At 35.2% G+C, this 22,048-nt stretch overlaps 1 protein-coding gene across 1 annotated transcript; it reads left to right on the top strand.

Annotated features, from left to right (window-relative positions):
- The first annotated feature begins 5,180 nt into the window (after positions 1 to 5,180).
- Positions 5,181 to 8,017, top strand: LOC134853656 (CMP-N-acetylneuraminate-beta-1,4-galactoside alpha-2,3-sialyltransferase-like). Its single transcript, XM_063869663.1, has 2 exons — positions 5,181 to 5,266; positions 7,009 to 8,017. Exon 2 carries the CDS (start codon positions 7,037 to 7,039, stop codon positions 8,015 to 8,017), a length of 981 nt encoding a protein of 326 aa, XP_063725733.1. The 5' UTR covers positions 5,181 to 5,266; positions 7,009 to 7,036.
- Positions 8,018 to 22,048: the final 14,031 nt, after the last annotated feature.

Genomic DNA, 22,048 nt, shown 5'->3' with positions numbered 1-22,048 from the left:
AAGTTGTTGACGGGGATATGTTGAATGGAAGACGAAGGATGATGCACAGAAAAGTAACAGCATACCGGAGTATTGGTAGCTGCTGTTACAGCTGGATTAAATAATGACGTATTATTGTTTTCGCAAAGTGTAGCGTTATTTTAACTAAGCAATGACTGCGTTTCGTGCTCAGGATTAGTGGATACAGCGTGCTTGATTCCATCGCCATCGCTGAAGGAGACGGTTGGTTGATAGGGATAACATTGTTGATCACAACTAAAAGTCTGATTCGGCAACGATCGCCGAGGTGAAGCTCCCGCTGTGGACAGATTTCCGTTTTTAAGCGAACCGCTTTCTGTATTTATACAGGTTTCAAACTTTGAAGAAGACGGAACTACCTCGGGCCCTTTTTGGTTTTCTAATGCATGATCAACCCAATCGTTTACCCTGTCAGAACGACGATCAACCGAAGACGCCAGCTCGAGATGCTGATCTATTTCAGACTCTTCGAGGTATTCAGTTTCAACCATTTTTGCTTCAGCTACTTTAATACGATTTTCTTCGCTTAATCGTTCCATTTCAAGCCGACTTTTTTCGATTCGTAAACGATATTCTTGCTCTTTACGGTCAATTTCAAATTTAATTTCTTTTTTTTTCGTTCCATCTCAATCAGATGCTGTTGCTCTTCGATGATGGCTTCCTGTTGTTTCAGTCTTAAGGTTGCTTCATGTTGTTTTTCCAACTATTCTCGCTTCATTTTTGCTAGGAGCAGCTCTTTGCGGCGCTCACTGGGGGTCAATGATTTCATTGAGCTTTGCTTACTCGACCCGGATTTTGCCGATTTTGATGAAACTTTTGATCGACTAGTTTCACTGACGCAGACTTCCGAAGCTTGATTAGATCCCATATGAGCGCGAGCCTTACCAGTTACTTCATCGTTAACTTTAACTATCCTATCCCACAATGCAGCCAACTCCGTTAATAATTTGCTAGGGTTATCGGTTTTATTAGCTAATATCACAAGTTCATCATTTTTAGCTAATGTTTTTTCGAGAACTCTTGCAAGATTCAATTAAGGCGTTTATTTTTGTTTTCCGAATTGGTCCCTCTAAATTCTCAGTTATGCGACTGTGAACTACGGAAAGCTCATTTTCTAGTGATGTTCGACCATTCATCAATCGTCGATATTTTTACTCAATTTGTTCTGTCATTTTGATTACTTTGAAACTTGTTCACTTCTACTCAACCGCTCAACTGCTCATTTTGAGAGAAAAAAAGGAATAATTAATTTAATACCTTAACTTTAGTATCAATAAATTATATTATGACTCAGTAACCAATATCACACATTAGAGAAGCACTTCATTTTAATTCCTAGTTGCTGCTCAGCATTTCTTCTGTTTCGGTTAGCTTGCCGCTTGCGTTTTCCTGGCTTAGGAGTATTTTTCTTTGAAATAATATACTTCAAATTCTTGCTATAATGCCTAAGGATCGTAAGCGTTTTCAGTTCTAGAGAGGGATCCTGGTGTAGTTCTAAGTACTTTTGCCCTAACTCAGTGAGGTTCTGTTTCCTTCTAGATATCAGGTCTGTTACTATATTAATAACTAATATGCCTGACTCTTTCAACTTACTATATATATCTTCCGTGCCTACACGTTTACAGTAAGCGATTGCATAAATATTACGTTTACAGTTTAAAAGAATCTTCTTAAGCTGGTTAGGAGTTAGTGCGTTAAAGTTATCACTCGGTGTCGACTAATAGAGCTATTAAAGGCTTCGTGCCAAATAACAATGTCGTTTTGGTTTAAGAGATAGTGATCAAGTTGATACTGACAAGTTTTACGGACGTTCACTGCGTTATGATTGAAACTTAAACCGGGAAAGGCTAAGCACGATTGAGATACACGCTTTTGCGAAGCGGGGGAGAGTATTTTCAAAGCGTGGTGCAGCGAGCTAGCAGCTAGTATGAACATTTAGTGATTTAAATTAACTTAAGAGGAAGGAAATCAAGCAAACCGCGACCTGACCTCCAGCAACACCCTGAGCTAACAAGGTTGTAGCAAAAGGTAGGACGATTTGCTTGATAATACGCTACGGGTCTCGACTACAGCTACTTTTATCCAATTGAACTAGTTTAGCTAGCTGCACCACGTTTCAAGAATAAACACGGCGTTTTTTCAGAATTTTTTTTCGAAAATTTTATATTTTTTTTCTTTCCCGAAAATTTTCCTAAATTTTTTTTTTCCAAAAATAATTTTCGAAAATTTTTTTTCCACGTTTTCACCCATCGGTTCAAGTTCCAACAGTAACCTGGTGCGCTTGCGAAATTTTGAGTTTTTTTTTCGTTAAAAAGTCTGAAATTTGGGCAAAAAACTCGACTCGGTCATTTAAGTTAATTTATTATGAAACTAGGCGCTTTGCAGAATAATTTGCAAAACTTTGAAAATTTTGGAAAAAAAATCAAAAATTTTCAATTTTTTTTCAAAATTTTTGGCCTTTTTTTTGACACGGTGTTGAGCTTACAAACACGGTGTTAGGATAACGTAATTAAGGTTTATGAGGCCGGTTTTTTCCTAAAACCACAGAAAATTTTCTGATCAGTTTTTGGTATCGAGAAAAATTGAGGGTTACGATTTTGCCATCAAAAAACCTCGTATCAGAGTTTAAAGCATCAAATCAGCAAGTTAGCACAAATGGATACAGTTTTGGTTTTTTAGTCTTACAAGTTTTGTAGAGGCGTTCACCGGTAGAATCCAAAATTGGGGTGTTGAAAAAAAAAATGGATGTCCACAATCCACAATCAGGATAGCTGAAAAGGCCTCCCCTTCTAACTGGGACGTTTCGGCTAGATGGGTCGTTTCGGCCAATCGGGTCGTTTCGGCCAATCGGGTCGTTTGGGCAACTTTCGGCTTATCGCACACTTTCGGCCAATTGGGTCGTTTGGGCAACTTTCGGCTTATCGCACACTTTCGGCCAATTGGGTCGTTTGGGCAATTTTCGGCTTATTGCACACTTTCGGTCAATTGGAGCGTTTGGGCAATTTTAGGTTTATTGCACACTTTCGGCCAATTGGAGCGCTTGGGCAATTTTCGGCTTATTGTACACTTTCGGCCAATTGGGTCGTTTGGGCAACTTTCGGTTTATTGCACACTTTCGGCCAATTGGAGCGTTTGGGCAACTTTCGGCTTACTGCACACTTTCGGCCAATTGGGTCGTTTGGGCAACTTTCGGCTTATCGCACACTTTCGGCCAATTGGAGCGTTTGGGCAATTTTCGGCCAATTGGGTCGTACTGTCCGGAATATCTAACGTCTAGAATACTGTCCGAAATATTGTCTTCTGGAATATCGTCCGGAATACTGTCCGGAATACTGTCCGAAATATTGTCCTCTGGAATATCGTCCGGAATACTGTCCAGAATACTGTCCGGAAATACTGTCCGGGTCGGCGGACCAAAATGTGCCGCACTCTCGTGCATCCTGTAAGACCTACAAAACCTGCTTCAATATCTGTAAATTATCGGCATTTCAACAGATAATATAAAGAATAAGTAATATCTAAACATTTTTCGGTTAACATTTTTAGCAATACGGTTTTCAACAATCTCAAAAATCTATAAACATTTTGATGGCAAACTGACTAAATCGGACAAACCAGTAGTTTTCAAGGCCTTTTGTCTAAGAAAATCTAATTTTAGCTTTTTCACTTTCGCGCTATAATGACGTCATTAATTTAAGATTAATTTAAGCGCGAACATCAGGCATATTTTGGCTGTTGTAAGCCTGCTCGCTTGCTTTATTCTCTCGAATTAATACGAAAATCAAAAGTTTTAAACCGGTTTTTCTCGACACGGTGAATTTTTTATTTACGGTGAAATAACAACTGAAAAGTCTTAAATATGATATATCATTCAACTCAATCCGGTATTATTTGTGGTACCTAATTTTGCGTGGAAAAAAAACTAAAACACATCGAATACAAAGCTCCTCCCCAATTTCAATTATCCGCAAAAAAAATCACTATCAAATACGAAGTATAACAAGGATAGACGTTTACTCTGCAAGTAGCACAGAATTTCTCGACCGCAGTCTTAAAAAAATGCAACAAATAATTTTCAAATTGTTGTCGTTTTTTTCTACATGCTGTGATAAAAAGAACTGAAATAAAAAAAGAAACATATTTCGGTGTCAAAATAAAACAGATCAATTGCAAAAGAATTTTTTTTAAAAAGTAGAAAAACGAACAAAAAATTTTGAAAAATTTAGTAAAAAAGTCAAAAATTTTTTTAAGTGTTTTTTTTTGCAGATATATTTTAAATTTTCAAGTTTTTGATTTCCAAATTGCGCTGAAGAACTCCAAAAAACTAACTTTACTTGAGTAAGAGTAACACTAAGTTTTCACTGCTTAAATTAAGCTTAAAATTGCCAAACAGATACCTCATTAGCTCGAAAGTAGACTAAAAGTTCAAACCGAGACACTGTGAAAACTTTTTTGAGATTTTTAAATGTCGTTCGAATTACGATTGAAAGGGTTTTAGCATTACATATCACTCAACCCCATCCGATGATTATCTGTGGTACTTGATTTTGCGTGGAAAACAAAAAGAAAAAAAACGAAAACAAACCCTAATACAAACCCTTCCGATTTCAATTTAACAAAAGTGATAAATTTCTTTTGAATCCCAATCATGACCAAAAGGGATTCAAAATCATGCCAAGCTTATCCCCGAACGAGCTTTTCTTGGGTAGCCAAAGGCTGCCCCCTCCTCGCATCAATTTTATGGTGTAACGAGGGTTTTTACAAGGTTAAGCTTGCCACATGCCAGTTCTTATATCAGTCGGACAATATGAAGAGAAAACTTAATGGTGGGGGGAGGAGCCAAAATTGACAAAAAAAAACCCGACCTTTTTCCAATTTTTTTTTTCAGGTTTCAAGAACAAAAATACAGGAACAAAAATACTTGTAGAAAAAAATCTAATTACATGCTGAAAACATCAAAAATGGATTCATCGAAGTCAAAAGGCAGTCGGAACGTTCAGCATTTTGTCCTAAGTCGAGCAGTATTGAAACGTTTTATGCTAATTAAAGGTTTTTGTTCTCTAACTGAAAACCAGATGCAAATCAAACCACGACGTTTTCTTTTGTGTGAATCCTGTTTTATTGCATCAACTTGACAGTTTTTTTTTGCAAATTGAGAGCACGTGCAAAACCCTTAGTATGACGGACAAAAACTGGAATATATCGCTTGTAAGATTATTTGTGAACAGTAGTGTGCTGACAGTTGAGAGTAAGATCGTCGGTCTACCGCCCCTTAGTTCGGACTGTAAAGTTTTTTCTAAAGTACAATAACTTTGCAGATCCTTTGGCGCTATTATGAACAAGTTTTGATAGGGGATGTGCACATTAAACACCTAATTGTTTCCTAAATCAACAAAAAAGAGTTGAAGATGACACGTTGGCTCTTTAGAGTGCACTATAATCAAAATGATTGAAAATGTGCGACTTCGGGCCAACTTATGGCTCTTTTCTAGTCAACCCTTGATTTTTTTCTGAAATCCAATATTTGAAAATCTATTTAAAATTACTTTTTATGTTATAAACTGCCCGCACCGGAGTTCCATGGATAATAATCAATTATACTGAATTTTCGTGGTCTGTCTCAAAAAATTTTGATAATAATCGATTATAATCGATTAAAAATTGATTATAATAAAGCTATTTTTCTAATCAATAAATTCCGGATATAATCGATTACAATCGATTATACTCGATTATATTTGAAAGAAAGTGAAACTTGTTTTCGAGGCAAAAAATCCATTATAATCAATTATAAGCGATTGTAATGGATTTTTTTAGAGGTTAGTCATGAAATAACCAAGTTTTTTTTCAAAGTTATTGCATTTCCTGTTTAGTACAGTTGCTACGTATTAGGTTTTTAGGCTTCATAAAATGTTGCATTTTCAATCTTTATAGTTTGGTCTTATATCCCCGTTTACCCCTTCCCTGTTTCCCTACCCCCCCTTCCTTCCTGTTTACACCCCCCCCCCCCCCCCGTTTTCCCCCACCAACCTCCCTGTCAGTTTACCACAACCGCCATTCGCATTCGCATTCGCATTCGCCCCCTTTATGGGGGGTTATTTATTTGTAGACTTTGGGGGAGGGGAGTTTATGATTTACACCCCCCTCTCCCCTCCCCCTCCCCCTCCCCCTCCCCCCCCCCCCCCTTCAGTTTACCGCCCCGCAGCTTACCACTCGTCAATTAACCCCCCCCCCCTCATCTAAGTTTAACGCCCCCCCACCCGTTTTCTGGGTAGGGGGTTTGAGCAAATGCGGACTGATGGGGGGGGGGGCAAAGTGGAGGAGGGGGGGGGGGTGTTAACTCGAGTAGGTTTAGATTGCGAGTAGGCCGTGTACGGCAGAAATGTTGCAAGTTTTGCAAATTATTTCCCAAAACTTCATAGATTATAATCCGTTATAATCAATTATAATGGATTTCAACTGGATTATAATCCATTATAATGGTTTTTAATGGATTGTGTTTTTACGAAAATAATCGAATATAATGACAATATAATCGAATACATTGTTTAAATTTGCCACAACAATGGATTATAATGACAACATTTTAGACTACATATTTATCCATGGAACTCCGGTGCGGGTGATAAAAAAACATGTCAGCGTGAATAGGTGAACAAATTTTTGCGACATTTCTTACATGCAAAATGCCGTGTGAACAATTTTTGAACATCTTAAATTTATAATTTTACGAGGGGTTGGGAAACTGGAAAAGAGTTCAACTTATGAAATTAGCAAGGCTTGAAAAATGAAAATTGGAGACAAATTTTCAACCCTCATCCAACTGAAAAAAAAACACGCTGCTGATCAAAGCCTTCATGTTTGTGGTTGCTATTCATTTTCTATTCATATTTGATAATGATTGAATTATAATTCACTTTAAGTTATGACACCTGTTCGAAACTGGAGTTATTATAAATCTTTATTTATTTTACTCCTTTTGGTCTCAAGTTTCTTCTGCTTTTTCAATTCAAATCAGATGCTATTTACAACTGGAAGTATCGAAAAAGAGCGGAGTCGGGTTTTAAACGCAATGAATGGAAGCAATTATTACAAAGATGGAAAAAGTGTTTTGGAACAACTCTTTTGGCGCACACAGTATTCTGAATTTTGCATCAAAACCGATCCGCTAATGTCAAACAAAACTTATTCGAAACTAATCAAGCATCAAAATGCTGTCAATACTGATAGCTTATATCTCGAAAACGAAGTAAAAATTGAAAAATACTGGGTTAATTACGCTCTTAAAACCCTTCACAAACCAAAAACGAGCCCAATTTTAGCAAAAATTAGAGGTAAGAGCTGCATTGTTGTGGGTGCAGGATCTTGCTTACGAAATAAAAAATTGGGCAAAAAAATAGATTCGTTTGAAGTGGTAATACGGTTAAACGAAGCCCCGCTCAAGGGGTATGAAAAATTAGTCGGCTCCCGAACCGATGTCCGGATATTGTACCCAGAGTCAGCTCCTACAGAACGCGAGTTCTACCTCGGTTTCGGTGTGGTCGTAGTCGTACCTTTCAAAACCGATGACTTTATTTGGACGGCCAAACAAATAAACCGAAAGCTCAACGAAAGCTTGAAATTCTGGCGGAAAAGTGCGGATAAAATCAAAGTTCGGCCCGACAAAATTTTTATAATGAATCCAGAAATTTCGGAATTTGTGTTCAAAAAAGCAGCAAAACCTACGTGGCAGTCACGTGGAACAACTGGCTTCTTCGCAATTCAACTGGCTTTAAATTTATGTGGAAAAGTGACAATAGCTGGATTCTGTTATCAGACTGATTTAACACCCTCTCAACAAAAGAAGAAAAAATTTGCATCCAGTCTGAAGTACTTGTATTATTATGGAAGAGATAAAACTGATAATGTGCAAGAAAAATCTCACACTCACACACACTCGGCTGAACCTAAAATGCGACAAAAATTATTCAAATCTGGCCTTGTTGATATTTTAGAGTGAAATGTGTAATTATTAGTAATTATTATAATCACAATAAATTGTTTCGGCTCTTTTTCCTCCCCCCCCCCACCTCACACTAGCTTCAATATATTAGTGTAACGAGTGATTTTACGAGGTTGAGTATCAGTACCAAATATGTTTGTCGTGGCCTTATTAGTCTTTATGTAAATTTTCATTACAATCGGACAATGTGGTCAACAAATTTACCAATAAAAATTTGCAGGCGGGGAGAAAAGGAAAAAGAGCCATTGTTACCAAGTGAGGCCATCACACAAACAAGTTTAGAAATAAAACAATTCTTCGACAAAACATCACTCGAGAAAGCGCCATAGGACTAGCCTATTTTTTAAAAAAATAAACTGAATGAAAACATGGCTTCTCGTATGGGTTCCGATAGCAGTTGAATTGGCCTTGCAGTAGCTTTCAGTGGCGCTGCAAAAATTAAAACTCCAATATATGAAAACGTTATCTTTTTCCTAAGTTTTTTCCCAGCACGCAATTTTAAGTACAAATTTTATCAATACAAAATATTTGAATCAAATCGTAAGCAACAAAAGAAACAATTGCATAAAAAAATTTATTTAGCTTTGAGGGAGAGGTATGAAAAATTTTCTCTATTTAAAAAAAAAATCTGCAAAGAATTGTTGGTTAAAAAATCAAAACTCATTTAAAGGAATGTCAAAAGAAAAGAAGCCAATCACAGCAAATCATTATCAATTTTTTCTCTGAAAACCAATCAAATCAAATTACAGCTTTTCTTAAAACTCATAAGCATCATTTTAAAGAGGTAACATGTGTTTTCTTAGGGCGTGAAAGAAGACAAACCTTTTTGGATACACGTAATTGAAGTTAATATTAAACTTGGCTCTTTTCCAGTCTCCCTCTATTTTTTTCAACCATCCAGATCATGCTGAAAAACGTAAGCAAGGTTTCTCTTGATTGTGGAATTGTCATTTGATGAAATTTTTTTAAAATTTTTTTGTAGTTCTTTCAAGGTGCGGGAATCAAAAAAAAGCTTAAGCTGTTTGCCAAGTTTATTGAAAACTCTGTAAAACAAGCGAACAACCATAAAAAAGTTGGAAGCATGTTTGCAGAGCTAGAAGAGCAATTATTTATTTTACAAAGAGCTGCTTTTTCAGTCTATCAAATAATTGCTAGGCTCAGCGGTGGTCAACTGGACAACTCTCAGTCACCCGGGTTGACCTCCATACACCAAAAATGTTTATCATACAATTCCACACATCAAGTGTATGGGAAAATGCTTGTCATAACATTTTCGTACAAGTTCAAAAAATAGTTGAAAAAGATATAAACTAATTTCTGCGGCTGTTTGATTATAATAAAACAGTCTGGTGATGAAAAAACCGGTTTTTTTTCAAAAAAAATGCTCGTCATACAATTCCCATATTAAGGAAAATGTATGACTAGGGTTCTTTTTGATTGAGACACAAAGTAATTTTGAGATATCCCAAAGTTTTTCTTAATTTTTCAACCGCAAGTAGAATTTTTTTACTCAAACAAACCTTTTCTAAAACTTTTTTTCATGCAAAACTTATTTTTTTTGTTTCCATAACGTAATCCTGGATACACTAAAAAATGGATTTTTTTTTTCGTTTTTTCTTAATCAATTTTTTCAAAATACTGAAAGTTCCAATTTTCTTTTGTATGGCATGTTTATAAATACCTTGATCAATGTCTGATAATTTAAAAATTCAAATTTCAAAAAAAAGCATCGTTGAAAAAATTTGCTAAAATTTAAAAGTTATTTACTTTCATTATATCATTTCTGAAAGACAGCTCTAAGGCAATTCAGGTCTTGTTTGTGCATTGTAAATGCAATACTGTCCAAGCTTTGGGGCTTTGAGTAAACCAAGGTCTTTGTCACTTGCGTTTGGCTACAAACACAACCCATAACTTTCCAGAATTTAATTTTTAGAGAAGAAATCAAATTTTTGGTTTTCGGAAAAATAATTGTCATGCAAAATTCATGTGTGGAAAAATGCTTATCATAAAAAATTCATACAGTTTTCTGCACGTATGGAATTGTATGGTAAGAAGTTTTTCATATATAGAAGGTGCATGATAAGAAGTATTGGTCAACCCGGGCTATGAGTCAAGAAGATTGCTCATTTACCAGAGCAGAGTCCTGAAAAATCCGACTGACCTTTATTTGGTCTTCGGTAGTTTTAGAAAGAAAAAGATTTTTACATTTTGGATTGCCACTATCAAAAAATATGTAATAACCTTTTAGCCGTATTAGGAATTCAGAAGAGAAGTTAGATCATTTAGCGACCTACTTGTGACATAAAGTGCATTTATGAAAGTGCTTAGCTTGCCTGCTTGGAATCCTGAGCAATGCAGGTTCCATCCACACTCTAAATTCTATTCTACAGTTTTGTTTGAATAAAAAAACACCCCAAGCAAACATATTTCTCACTTTTTTTCAAAATCCGAAACAAAAATAGTCAAGATCAACAAGATCCGTCCTGGTTTTCACTACCCGGGTTGACCAAAAATGCTTATCATACAATTCTCATAAATGGGAAATTTCTTTTCATACAATTTTATACTTTTCTATACGTACAGAAAATTGTATGAAAACTTAATAACAAACATTTTCCCATAAATGCAAATTGTATGATAGGTGTTTTCTCCATAAAGCAAAAAGTTGTTTTTTTATTCTAAATTTTTTTTTCTGAAAATTTTTGGGTTGTGTTTGCAACCGAACACAAGTGACTAAGACCTTGGTTACTCAAAGCACCTAAGGTTGGACAGTCTTTCATTTTCAATGCATGATAAACCACCTGAATTGTCTTTTAGATGTCTTTCACAAATGATATAACAAAAGTAACAAACTTTCAATTTTTGGCAAAATTTTTCAATGATGATTATTTTTGAATTTTCAAATTATCAGACATTGATCAAGGCATACATAAACACGCCATTCAAAAGAAATATGAATTCTCAGCGTTTTTGAAAAAAAAAATTAAGTGAAAAGAAAAACAAAACCAATATTATTGTATCCAGGACTACGTTATGCACACAAAAAATTAAATTTTTTATGCAAAAAAAATTTTTTGGAAATTGTTTTTTTTTGCGTACAAAATTCGATTTGCGGTTGAAAAAAAAATTTTTTGGGGCAAAATTTCAAAATTACTTGTCGCCATTAAAAAATACAAGTCATACAATTTCCATATATACAATTTCTATTGTGAGTAAATCGTTACAATGCAGCAGCTTTTTTTGGGAAAGTTTCTGCAAATCATGTTTTTTGAAAGAAAAAAATATAATTATTTCAATTCATTTCAAATACCTTATTTTACATGGAATTTGTTGTGCGTTTTTTCAATGTTTAGGTACGAAGCCAAACTGCGCACTGGATAAGCGCTCAATTTGGTGTGTGTAGGTCATTGGAGTCCAGAGAAAATTCTCTAAACATAATAAAAGTTTGTCGGAACGATCAAGGAAAAGGAAAGAACAAGGAAAAAAACAAAGAGACAAAAGAAAGAGCGTCTTTGTTGTGAAATCAGCTTACAATTCACAAAATACACAATTGGTTTCGTAATGTTTCGACCAGAATTACTTCATAGGTAAGTTTCAAACTAGCATTTTTAGAGCATGTAGGTCAATCCTGATGATAACACCATAAAATTGATTTTTTTTTCACTCGTGTGGGTTTCGGGGGTTGGGGGAGGGGGGTAGAAGGGGCATGATGAAAGATGCGTGAGTTTAAAATCATAAAAAGCAGCCGAATGTGCTCAGAGCAGGTCATTTTATCCCAGTTTTCAAATTTGACTTAAATGAGCTTTATTGTTGTCAGACTTAATACTATAAGACATTTAAACCTCAAAAAAGAGCCTAGTATTTTTTTGACTCAGCTAAACGTGTCTTATAAGTTTTTTAAGACACGCTACAATAACTGCAAATCGAAAAATAAATGGAATTGTTGAATTAAATATGGTTACAATGAAATCAACGTACCTCTGTTTTTAAAGACAATCGAATTTACCTAGTCCGTTCCCAGCGTTTTCCTGCCTTCTCTATGTCGCCCCTCTTGAATCCTTGTTTTGAATCCTTGTTTTCGGCTCCTTCTGAGTTTTTTCTAACTGTTTATGAAATAAAAAATAAATGATAAATTTGCTACTGTAAAGTGATATTGACTTCTCACAAATCTCAATATCCGGTTAGATGACTTTTGCTACTTTTTGACTGGATAGTTCCGGATTTAGTATATGAGAGTGCTGTATATATCCTTGTATAATGATTTTTTATTATTTTTTCCCATTTTCGCCGGAATTCATTTATGATCCAAATTGTTCCTGTTAGAGAAATGTTTAAGATTCACTAGGATGAAACTACAACACTCCGCTTCGAGAACTCGAGGAATCACAAAAGTGTAATTGCCAAATTTTTCCAAAAGAACCAATAAAGGCTCTGTTAGTCTTTTTAGAGGGTTCCTATAAAAAAACTTCATGAGTATACCTAATTCTATTGAAGTCAAGAATTTGACCTCAACTCACTATGGAGCAATCATTGGAAAAATAGAGCATCCCAATCTATTTTAATTATTAAATGGTAACTGCAGGGGCGGATCTAGGATTTTCTCGAGGGGGATTTTCAAATAAAAATTTTATTTTTTTTTAGGTCGACCAAAATTTTTTTCTGAGCTCTCTCAAATCACTATAAACAACCTATTTTGACAAGCAAGTTTTTGAGAAAAAAAACAGGACAAAAAGGCGTTTTTAGCCTATTTTTTTAAGTTCTGCGTTTTTTCGACCCGCGATCTAAAAATTTGCATATTTTGGCGCTAAAGGAGCCTTCAGAAAAATTTTAAGGTCAGTCGGCCAAAAATGAATATCTGAAATGATTTCAAAGGATGGACTACAAATTTTTTTTTTGTTTCGCTTCAGAATAGTGTTTTTTTTGTGCATGCGATGATAAGAGGTAAACAAACGTGAAAAAAAATAAAGATTTAGGCATAAAAGAAAACAATTTTTTAGAAAACATTAAGAAAAAATTTTTAAAAATCAAAAAAATAAATTATTCAAAACTTTTCAAGTTTTTTTACGGAAATATTTTAATTTTTTCAGAGAATGTTTTATGCAGGGAACAACTAATTTTTTGTAAACGTAAAACTCTTTGCCAATTACCAAATGATCAATTTTTAAATAACGAACATTACTTGTGTCATAACGCTATGTCTTCAAGGTATGAACCGCTAATCCCTAAATCCGTACGGATAGATAATATCGAGCTCTAGAGAGAGAAGTTAGAACAACTAGTTAATGTTAACGTTTATTCTCGTTCTGAACCGTAGTTCTCTTTAGCCGCCGTTCTCGTCCTTGCTATCAAGGTCAATCGACCAGTACACAATAATGTTATATAATATCAAACATAAATGATCTATAAAAACATAATAAATTTTATTGGGAGTTTTATCTACCCATGCCGGATGACATTCCCCCTCCTCGGGAAAAATGATAAAATTTTAAAAGAGTTTTTAGTCCCCGTGGGACTGTTTGTTCTGGTTATTCATTGTTCTCCTCTTGTTTCCGCGGTGATGTTATCGATGTTGTCGTCTATTGTTCCGTGCTCTTCTTCATTATTTGGCTGTTTGTCTGCTTGTTTTGCTCTTTCATTTCTATGTTCTTCATTTTCACAAATAATATGTCGTCGTTTTGCATCGTTTCTGCTTCTGTTGGAGATGTTAGATCTTTTACGTTGTTTGTGGTGCTCGGTTTGTGATTTGGGCTAATAGCCTGCATAAATTGTATACAAGCCTTGTATTCGGGAGTTTTTTCCGTAAACTCCATTTCCTGTATCAGAGATTTTAGGCTTGGCGAGTCTTGTTTCAATTTTTCTGGTGGTGAATCGATTTCGAATTGCTTTATCCCGGTTGCATTCGTGATCTGTATTGTGCTGATTGGGATGGGGTTACCTAGTGCTGTTGCTAATGTCGCCTGTCGGTTTCTAGTTGACTTTCTTAATGCGGTTGCAAGTAGTATGTTCTTTTGATTTTGTCGCCTTGGTGATAGTGAGATGGGCTCCTCCGATGTTGACGACGAATCATCTTCCTTCTCTGGGCTTTTGTTCGGTTCCTGTTCAATCTCCGTTTAGAGGCTCATCCCTCGTGGCGTTTGTAATTTTCTTACTGGTTTTCCTCCAGTCCGCTTTCCTGTCGCTTTTTTTTGTGGGACTGATTTTGCTTATGCTCTGGCTCTGTGCTGTCTTCTCTTGAAATGTCAGTTGATTGGCAGCCCCGCTGTGGTGTCCTCCTTGAACATGGGGTGTTGAGGAGCCTGCGGATCTTTTATGTCTAAAAAACGTAGGCATGGTCCTGTTCTCCTGCTGAGTTATAAGCAACATAATCGCTTAAACGAGAAAGTCTGCAAGGTCCGTATATTACAGGGTTAGGAACAAATGCTGTTCCGCTATTTCTTAGTAACCTCGGTTGTTTGCCAAAAGTTTGTACCCAAGCAGTGTGTGGTGTGTAGGTTAGGAATTTTCTATCTATGGTCTTATATTTTTGTTCAAATGTTTTTGGGTTCTTGACTTTTGTTACTAACCGGATAGTTTTCCGTGCCACTTGTTCTATTCGTTTTCGATATTTTTGTCTATTGTTCGTTGTACTCCCTTATATCTTGAGTTAAGTTAGTTCTTAACTAGGTCTATAGGTTTTGACTATGCACCTGTGTCTGGCTGTGTCTGTGAATGCCTGTTTGTGAGCATCCTTGGTAGTGATTTATGTGTGACTTTAGGTGGTGATCCCCTCTTTCGGATTTGCACTTCATCCTCCGGCCATCGCTCGAGGTCATGCATAACTTCTGCAGGCAGAGGTGGCTTCGTAAGATTATTTCGATCTATACACGCATGTTTTGCGTTCTCCCAATTCATATTGTTTGGTGAGCTATTTGAGGCTATATTCGACAGTGGGGTATTTGGTTTTCTGCCCATATGTGCCTCAAAAGGGGAAGTTTTTGTGACACCCTGTGGTGTGGTTCTTAGTGTTTTTTAATTCTGCGACATCTAAAACTAGCTTATATGGTGTAATTGATTGGTGTATCTTCATTACTGCTAACCTACGTCTAATCGTTTGAATCATTCTTTTAACAATCCTTATGGCTCTGTGATCATTTACTGGTGCGAAAATTAGTTTTATATTATTTTTCCGACAGAAATTTTGAATTTTTTTTTGCCCTGAATGTTTGCGCTTGATCGCATCCTAATCTTCTCGGTACCCCGTTGTTATAAATATGTCTTTGCATGAACTTGATTGCAATGTCTGCTGTTGTATTTGAAACAATTTTTGCTGTTGGGAACTTTGACCAATTATCTATCGGAACTAAAATATATGCATCCCTATTTAATTCGTCCGGGAGGGGCCCCGCGAAGTCTACTTGAACTTCCTCATTAGGTTCGACTACTGGTTCCATTTGGAATGACATCTTCATTCCTAAGATAGGTTTTAAATTTTTACCTTCCTTGCTCTGTGCAGTGTTTGCAGTTTTGTGCCATTTGCACAATTGAACGATGGATGTGCGGAAACCAGACATGGTGACTCAAGTCCCACATGGCTGCTGATCCCGGGTGTGTTAGATGAAGACTGTCGAGTACTGTCTGTCGCAGTTGTGTTGGAATGACGATTCTTCAATCGATGAGTAGACAATCCTCACGGACATGTAGCCGGTTCCGATTGTTAAACCAATATTGTCCGTAGGAGGCTTTGATAGCTTCCCAATCCCGCTTTTTCACGAAGTTGATCAGTGGACGCAGATTTCGGTCCTTCTTGGTAGCTGCGGCGATGAACGGAATCCCCAGTACTCGCTGGAGTTTTCGACGGAATAGCGGCGTGTCCTCTTCCGTTTCTGTGGCTTTCTGCACTGTTACCACTACGTTATTCATTATTTTGTTGTGGCTGGCCTCTAGCAGTGACGATGTTGTCATCGTCGGAGGCTCTACGTTGGAAGTTGTTTCCTCTTGAAAACAAATACTGGGGTCCACGCGGCTGACTCATATTTCCTTTTGCACTAGTGTATCGTCAGTTTCCGTGTTGTTGTCTGTTTGTGTGGCTGTAGTCGACTTGGTTGTTTCGCTTTCAATTTCTGTGTTGAATCGTTAATGAATCCAGAAATTTCGGAATTTGTGTTCAAAAAAGCAGCAAAACCTACGTGGCAGTCACGTGGAACAACTGGCTTCTTCGCAATTCAACTGGCTTTAAATTTATGTGGAAAAGTGACAATAGCTGGATTCTGTTATCAGACTGATTTAACACCCTCTCAACAAAAGAAGAAAAAATTTGCATCCAGTCTGAAGTACTTGTATTATTATGGAAGAGATAAAACTGATAATGTGCAAGAAAAATCTCACACTCACACACACTCGGCTGAACCTAAAATGCGACAAAAATTATTCAAATCTGGCCTTGTTGATATTTTAGAGTGAAATGTGTAATTATTAGTAATTATTATAATCACAATAAATTGTTTCGGCTCTTTTTCCTCCCCCCCCCACCTCACACTAGCTTCAATATATTAGTGTAACGAGTGATTTTACGAGGTTGAGTATCAGTACCAAATATGTTTGTCGTGGCCTTATTAGTCTTTATGTAAATTTTCATTACAATCGGACAATGTGGTCAACAAATTTACCAATAAAAATTTGCAGGCGGGGAGAAAAGGAAAAAGAGCCATTGTTACCAAGTGAGGCCATCACACAAACAAGTTTAGAAATAAAACAATTCTTCGACAAAACATCACTCGAGAAAGCGCCATAGGACTAGCCTATTTTTTAAAAAAATAAACTGAATGAAAACATGGCTTCTCGTATGGGTTCCGATAGCAGTTGAATTGGCCTTGCAGTAGCTTTCAGTGGCGCTGCAAAAATTAAAACTCCAATATATGAAAACGTTATCTTTTTCCTAAGTTTTTTCCCAGCACGCAATTTTAAGTACAAATTTTATCAATACAAAATATTTGAATCAAATCGTAAGCAACAAAAGAAACAATTGCATAAAAAAATTTATTTAGCTTTGAGGGAGAGGTATGAAAAATTTTCTCTATTTAAAAAAAAAATCTGCAAAGAATTGTTGGTTAAAAAATCAAAACTCATTTAAAGGAATGTCAAAAGAAAAGAAGCCAATCACAGCAAATCATTATCAATTTTTTCTCTGAAAACCAATCAAATCAAATTACAGCTTTTCTTAAAACTCATAAGCATCATTTTAAAGAGGTAACATGTGTTTTCTTAGGGCGTGAAAGAAGACAAACCTTTTTGGATACACGTAATTGAAGTTAATATTAAACTTGGCTCTTTTCCAGTCTCCCTCTATTTTTTTCAACCATCCAGATCATGCTGAAAAACGTAAGCAAGGTTTCTCTTGATTGTGGAATTGTCATTTGATGAAATTTTTTTAAAATTTTTTTGTAGTTCTTTCAAGGTGCGGGAATCAAAAAAAAGCTTAAGCTGTTTGCCAAGTTTATTGAAAACTCTGTAAAACAAGCGAACAACCATAAAAAAGTTGGAAGCATGTTTGCAGAGCTAGAAGAGCAATTATTTATTTTACAAAGAGCTGCTTTTTCAGTCTATCAAATAATTGCTAGGCTCAGCGGTGGTCAACTGGACAACTCTCAGTCACCCGGGTTGACCTCCATACACCAAAAATGTTTATCATACAATTCCACACATCAAGTGTATGGGAAAATGCTTGTCATAACATTTTCGTACAAGTTCAAAAAATAGTTGAAAAAGATATAAAATAATTTCTGCGGCTGTTTGATTCTAATAAAACAGTCTGGTGATGAAAAAACCGGTTTTTTTTTCAAAAAAAATGCTCGTCATACAATTCCCATATTAAGGAAAATGTATGACTAGGGTTCTTTTTGATTGAGACACAAAGTAATTTTGAGATATCCCAAAGTTTTTCTTAATTTTTCAACCACAAGTAGAATTTTTTTACTCAAACAAACCTTTTCTAAAACTTTTTTTCATGCCAAACTCATTTTTTTTGTTTCCATAACGTAATCCTGGATACACTAAAAAATGGATTTTTTTTTTCGTTTTTTCTTAATCAATTTTTTCAAAATACTGAAAGTTCCAATTTTCTTTTGTATGGCATGTTTATAAATACCTTGATCAATGTCTGATAATTTAAAAATTCAAATTTCAAAAAAAAGCATCGTTGAAAAAATTTGCTAAAATTTAAAAGTTATTTATTTTCATTATATCATTTCTGAAAGACAGCTCTAAGGCAATTCAGGTCTTGTTTGTGCATTGTAAATGCAATACTGTCCAAGCTTTGGTGCTTTGAGTAAACCAAGGTCTTTGTCACTTGCGTTTGGCTACAAACACAACCCATAACTTTCCAGAATTTAATTTTTAGAGAAGAAATCAAATTTTTGGTTTTCGGAAAAATAATTGTCATGCAAAATTCATGTGTGGAAAAATGCTTATCATAAAAAATTCATACAGTTTTCTGCACGTATGGAATTGTATGGTAAGAAGTTTTTCATATATAGAAGGTGCATGATAAGAAGTATTGGTCAACCCGGGCTATGAGTCAAGAAGATTGCTCATTTACCAGAGCAGAGTCCTGAAAAATCCGACTGACCTTTATTTGGTCTTCGGTAGTTTTAGAAAGAAAAAGATTTTTACATTTTGGATTGCCACTATCAAAAAATATGTAATAACCTTTTAGCCGTATTAGGAATTCAGAAGAGAAGTTAGATCATTTAGCGACCTACTTGTGACATAAAGTGCATTTATGAAAGTGCTTAGCTTGCCTGCTTGGAATCCTGAGCAATGCAGGTTCCATCCACACTCTAAATTCTATTCTACAGTTTTGTTTGAATAAAAAAACACCCCAAGCAAACATATTTCTCACTTTTTTTCAAAATCCGAAACAAAAATAGTCAAGATCAACAAGATCCGTCCTGGTTTTCACTACCCGGGTTGACCAAAAATGCTTATCATACAATTCTCATAAATGGGAAATTTCTTTTCATACAATTTTATACTTTTCTATACGTACAGAAAATTGTATGAAAACTTAATAACAAACATTTTCCCATAAATGCAAATTGTATGATAGGTGTTTTCTCCATAAAGCAAAAAGTTGTTTTTTTATTCTAAATTTTTTTTTCTGAAAATTTTTGGGTTGTGTTTGCAACCGAACACAAGTGACTAAGACCTTGGTTACTCAAAGCACCTAAGGTTGGACAGTCTTTCATTTTCAATGCATGATAAACCACCTGAATTGTCTTTTAGATGTCTTTCACAAATGATATAACAAAAGTAACAAACTTTCAATTTTTGGCAAAATTTTTCAATGATGATTATTTTTGAATTTTCAAATTATCAGACATTGATCAAGGCATACACAAACACGCCATTCAAAAGAAATATGAATTCTCAGCGTTTTTGAAAAAAAAAATTAAGTGAAAAGAAAAACAAAACCAATATTATTGTATCCAGGACTACGTTATGCACACAAAAAATTAAATTTTTTATGCAAAAAAAATTTTTTGGAAATTGTTTTTTTTTTGCGTACAAAATTCGATTTGCGGTTGAAAAAAAAAATTTTTTGGGGCAAAATTTCAAAATTACTTGTCGCCATTAAAAAATACAAGTCATACAATTTCCATATATACAATTTCTATTGTGAGTAAATCGTTACAATGCAGCAGCTTTTTTTGGGAAAGTTTCTGCAAATCATGTTTTTTGAAAGAAAAAAATATAATTATTTCAATTCATTTCAAATACCTTATTTTACATGGAATTTTTTGTGCGTTTTTTCAATGTTTAGGTACGAAGCCAAACTGCGCACTGGATAAGCGCTCAATTTGGTGTGTGTAGGTCATTGGAGTCCAGAGAAAATTCTCTAAACATAATAAAAGTTTGTCGGAACGATCAAAGAAAAGGAAAGAACAAGGAAAAAAACAAAGAGACAAAAGAAAGAGCGTCTTTGTTGTGAAATCAGCTTACAATTCACAAAATACACAATTGGTTTCGTAATGTTTCGACCAGAATTACTTCATAGGTAAGTTTCAAACTAGCATTTTTAGAGCATGTAGGTCAATCCTGATGATAACACCATAAAATTGATTTTTTTTTTCACTCGTGTGGGTTTCGGGGGTTGGGGGAGGGGGGTAGAAGGGGCATGATGAAAGATGCGTGAGTTTAAAATCATAAAAAGCAGCCGAATGTGCTCAGAGCAGGTCATTTTATCCCAGTTTTCAAATTTGACTTAAATGAGCTTTATTGTTGTCAGACTTAATACTATAAGACATTTAAACCTCAAAAAAGAGCCTAGTATTTTTTTGACTCAGCTAAACGAGTCTTATAAGTTTTTTAAGACACGCTACAATAACTGCAAATCGAAAAATAAATGGAATTGTTGAATTAAATATGGTTACAATGAAATCAACGTACCTCTGTTTTTAAAGACAATCGAATTTACCTAGTCCGTTCCCAGCGTTTTCCTGCCTTCTCTATGTCGCCCCTCTTGAATCCTTGTTTTGAATCCTTGTTTTCGGCTCCTTCTGAGTTTTTTCTAACTGTTTATGAAATAAAAAATAAATGATAAATTTGCTACTGTAAAGTGATATTGACTTCTCACAAATCTCAATATCCGGTTAGATGACTTTTGCTACTTTTTGACTGGATAGTTCCGGATTTAGTATATGAGAGTGCTGTATATATCCTTGTATAATGATTTTTTATTATTTTTTCCCATTTTCGCCGGAATTCATTTATGATCCAAATTGTTCCTGTTAGAGAAATGTTTAAGATTCACTAGGATGAAACTACAACACTCCGCTTCGAGAACTCGAGGAATCACAAAAGTGTAATTGCCAAATTTTTCCAAAAGAACCAATAAAGGCTCTGTTAGTCTTTTTAGAGGGTTCCTATAAAAAAACTTCATGAGTATACCTAATTCTATTGAAGTCAAGAATTTGACCTCAACTCACTATGGAGCAATCATTGGAAAAATAGAGCATCCCAATCTATTTTAATTATTAAATGGTAACTGCAGGGGCGGATCTAGGATTTTCTCGAGGGGGATTTTCAAATAAAAATTTTATTTTTTTTTAGGTCGACCAAAATTTTTTTCTGAGCTCTCTCAAATCACTATAAACAACCTATTTTGACAAGCAAGTTTTTGAGAAAAAAAAACAGGACAAAAAGGCGTTTTTAGCCTATTTTTTTAAGTTCTGCGTTTTTTCGACCCGCGATCTAAAAATTTGCATATTTTGGCGCTAAAGGAGCCTTCAGAAAAATTTTAAGGTCAGTCGGCCAAAAATGAATATCTGAAATGATTTCAAAGGATGGACTACAAATTTTTTTTTTGTTTCGCTTCAGAATAGTGTTTTTTTTGTGCATGCGATGATAAGAGGTAAACAAACGTGAAAAAAAATAAAGATTTAGGCATAAAAGAAAACAATTTTTTAGAAAACACTAAGAAAAAATTTTTAAAAATCAAAAAAATAAATTATTCAAAACTTTTCAAGTTTTTTTACGGAAATATTTTAATTTTTTCAGAGAATGTTTTATGCAGGGAACAACTAATTTTTTGTAAACGTAAAACTCTTTGCCAATTACCAAATGATCCTTTTTTAAATAACGAACATTACTTGTGTCATAACGCTATGTCTTCAAGGTATGAACCGCTAATCCCTAAATCCGTACGGATAGATAATATCGAGCTCTAGAGAGAGAAGTTAGAACAACTAGTTAATGTTAACGTTTATTCTCGTTCTGAACCGTAGTTCTCTTTAGCCGCCGTTCTCGTCCTTGCTATCAAGGTCAATCGACCAGTACACAATAATGTTATATAATATCAAACATAAATGATCTATAAAAACATAATAAATTTTATTGGGAGTTTTATCTACCCATGCCGGATGACATTCCCCCTCCTCGGGAAAAATGATAAAATTTTAAAAGAGTTTTTAGTCCCCGTGGGACTGTTTGTTCTGGTTATTCATTGTTCTCCTCTTGTTTCCGCGGTGATGTTATCGATGTTGTCGTCTATTG

Source organism: Symsagittifera roscoffensis, chromosome 8 (genome assembly GCF_963678635.1).
Source record: "Symsagittifera roscoffensis chromosome 8, txSymRosc1.1, whole genome shotgun sequence".
NCBI lineage: Eukaryota > Metazoa > Xenacoelomorpha > Acoela > Convolutidae > Symsagittifera > Symsagittifera roscoffensis.
This window is presented reverse-complemented; position numbering and strand designations above follow the sequence as displayed.

What these genes read in the sequence shown, in the direction of transcription:
- LOC134853656 (XM_063869663.1), top strand. Translation starts at nt 7,037, where the DNA reads ATGCTATTTACAACTGGAAGTATCGAAAAAGAGCGGAGTCGGGTTTTA.